The following is a 2,143-nucleotide window of genomic DNA, read 5'->3' as shown; positions in this document are numbered from 1 at the left end:
ACATAAAATTTAATACGTTGGTATCCAAAAACGTGCGAGTGGTCAGGTTCTGCAGTATCCTTAGCTTCAGTTTCTGCTTTAGGTAAGAAGAAAGCCTGTATGGTCTGATAGAGTTTCTCTGTGAGCCTCACGGCCAAAGGAACCACATTGATCTCTAAATGCTCCGTCACTGAAATACCAGCAACTGGTAAAGAGAGAGGGAGAGGAGAAAGAGTGTGATTTTAATTAAGTGTTACATACAGTACATGTAAATGTAGCTTGCAATTTCGGAGGATAAAAATTTTGGCAAATTCCAAAATTTTTAGTGTTTTTAAATTGGAGCCTTTGTGACGATAGGCTATTGAGCCAAAATGGTAGAGGTATTGTAAAAAATTAAAAAGGGAAATTCACAAAAAAGAAATTCTCAAAAAAAACCAGCTTCATGGTACATGTGTAAGTCATGTACTTACCTCTTGGCCTGTCTCTACAGAATATTCTCAAAGAAACATTTTTATCAACTCTCAATCTTCTTGAAGCAGGATCATAAGGAGACAGTACCTCCTATAAAAAGGATTGAGACTACAAATGACACGCCCCCTAAAACCACACCTACTCACCTGAAAAATACTCTGAACGTTGGGTATGCAATTTTTAACTCTAAATGACCCAAGCTCTAGTCTATGTTCGCCAGAATCGTCGTTAAAAGTGACACGATTATAACTAAAATTAGTTAATTGTATCGTAGAAATCTATGGGCGTGGTCAAACACTAATGAATATTAATGAGCACCACCCACTTTTAATTGACCGTCATCTTGCATGAGCGACCACTGGGCGTCGTCAAGCCACACCTCTATTCTTCGGACAGGCTCCGGAGCCATTGGGGACACGTCTCCTAATGGGCGTGGTTATATCTGGGCGTGGTTTATAATGGGCGGGGCTTACTGTCAGTTCGTGCATGAGATGGTGACATTTCGAATCGTTTCTCTTTGAAAGCTCTTATCATGGCTCTCAGTTCAAGACTTCCCTGAGATAAAGCGTCTTTAGTTTGTCCTAATTCTTTTTCAATTGTGTCTCTCATTTGTAAAGTACTGCATTGGAGAAGAGGAAGAAAGAGATAGAACAAATATAAAGAAATGTACTAGTACATGTATTAATAGATAAAGAAATTATCAAGCATTAAATTAATGTTTTAATATATTGAAAAGTACATGTACATGTATGAACATACATAAACTGCATAAGGATTGTAACATGTGCAATTATTAGAATTTGTCACAATAACACATGTACATGTATTAATTTGATTTGCATGCACATATTGATTGGTACCTATCAGTTCCTGATTTTAGCTCAATGTATAGATCATTCTCAAGTGCTTTTAACCTTTTCAGGGTCTGCCTGTAAATTATTTTTAAAATGCAAAATAATAGTAATTATTATTAATTTCAATACTAAATCATTTGTCATTATAATGACCTTAATCTATTCTGGAGAGCCAGTACCGGTTTCCTTATATCTGATACGCTCGTCAATTGCAACGTAAAGTTCATCCTAGCGTGCTGCTCCGTCGCCTCCTGGGGTGAGCATTAATTAGAATGGTAGGGCATTAATTAGAACTACCTTTCGTCTTGGCTCCTTGTACAGTAGAAGCTTGTTGAGGATATCAAGAATGAGAGAATATTGCTCCTAAAAAAGGACATGACACATGAACATGAATGAATAAGAGTATACTGCAAGTACGTGTACATGTACATGTATACATGTATGTCACAAAGAAGCTGTTCTCTTACTGATGTGGTATGGACTTCGGCCAGTGGGTATCTAAACGTGAAAGTATCCACAGCTTCTGAAGACGAAGACATCTTCTCGTGAGCCGGCTATAGGAAAAAAGCATTAATTAATTAAAAAGAGTCATATGAGAGTCACGTGATTAGACTAACAGAGAGAGGAGCAGGGCAGTCTTCTTGAGATACTTGTCCGCCAAAAGTAATGTAGAACATTTGACAGTGACAGCGTGAGGCTATTCGCTGGAGAGGAACAGAAGGACTGGAAGAAACTTGAGAGAAAGAGAGAGGGAAACTACCATACTGATCTGGAGGAAGGAAGAGAGGGGAAGATTAATAATAGTAATAATAATAACAATAATAACAGTGTAGCCTCTT

At 37.7% G+C, this 2,143-nt stretch overlaps 1 protein-coding gene across 1 annotated transcript; it reads right to left on the bottom strand.

Moving 5' to 3' along the window:
* Positions 1-16: 16 nt before the first annotated feature.
* LOC109591669 (protein KIAA0100-like) lies at positions 17-2,097 on the bottom strand (the record flags this gene model as incomplete). The annotated part of the gene is made up of 10 exons (XM_020007352.1): positions 1,922-2,097; positions 1,772-1,858; positions 1,602-1,667; positions 1,458-1,555; positions 1,311-1,379; positions 924-1,069; positions 776-873; positions 597-728; positions 450-540; positions 17-184 (listed from the first exon to the last, which is right to left on the bottom strand). Coding segments are annotated over exons 1-10 (1,015 nt in total), but the record flags the coding sequence as incomplete, so codon positions are not given.
* Between the last annotated feature and the right edge of the window lie 46 nt (positions 2,098-2,143).

This window comes from Amphimedon queenslandica, unplaced genomic scaffold, assembly GCF_000090795.2.
Source record: "Amphimedon queenslandica unplaced genomic scaffold, v1.1 AMPQUscaffold_7549_Cont20501, whole genome shotgun sequence".
NCBI classification, from domain to species: Eukaryota; Metazoa; Porifera; class Demospongiae; order Haplosclerida; family Niphatidae; genus Amphimedon; species Amphimedon queenslandica.
This window is presented reverse-complemented; position numbering and strand designations above follow the sequence as displayed.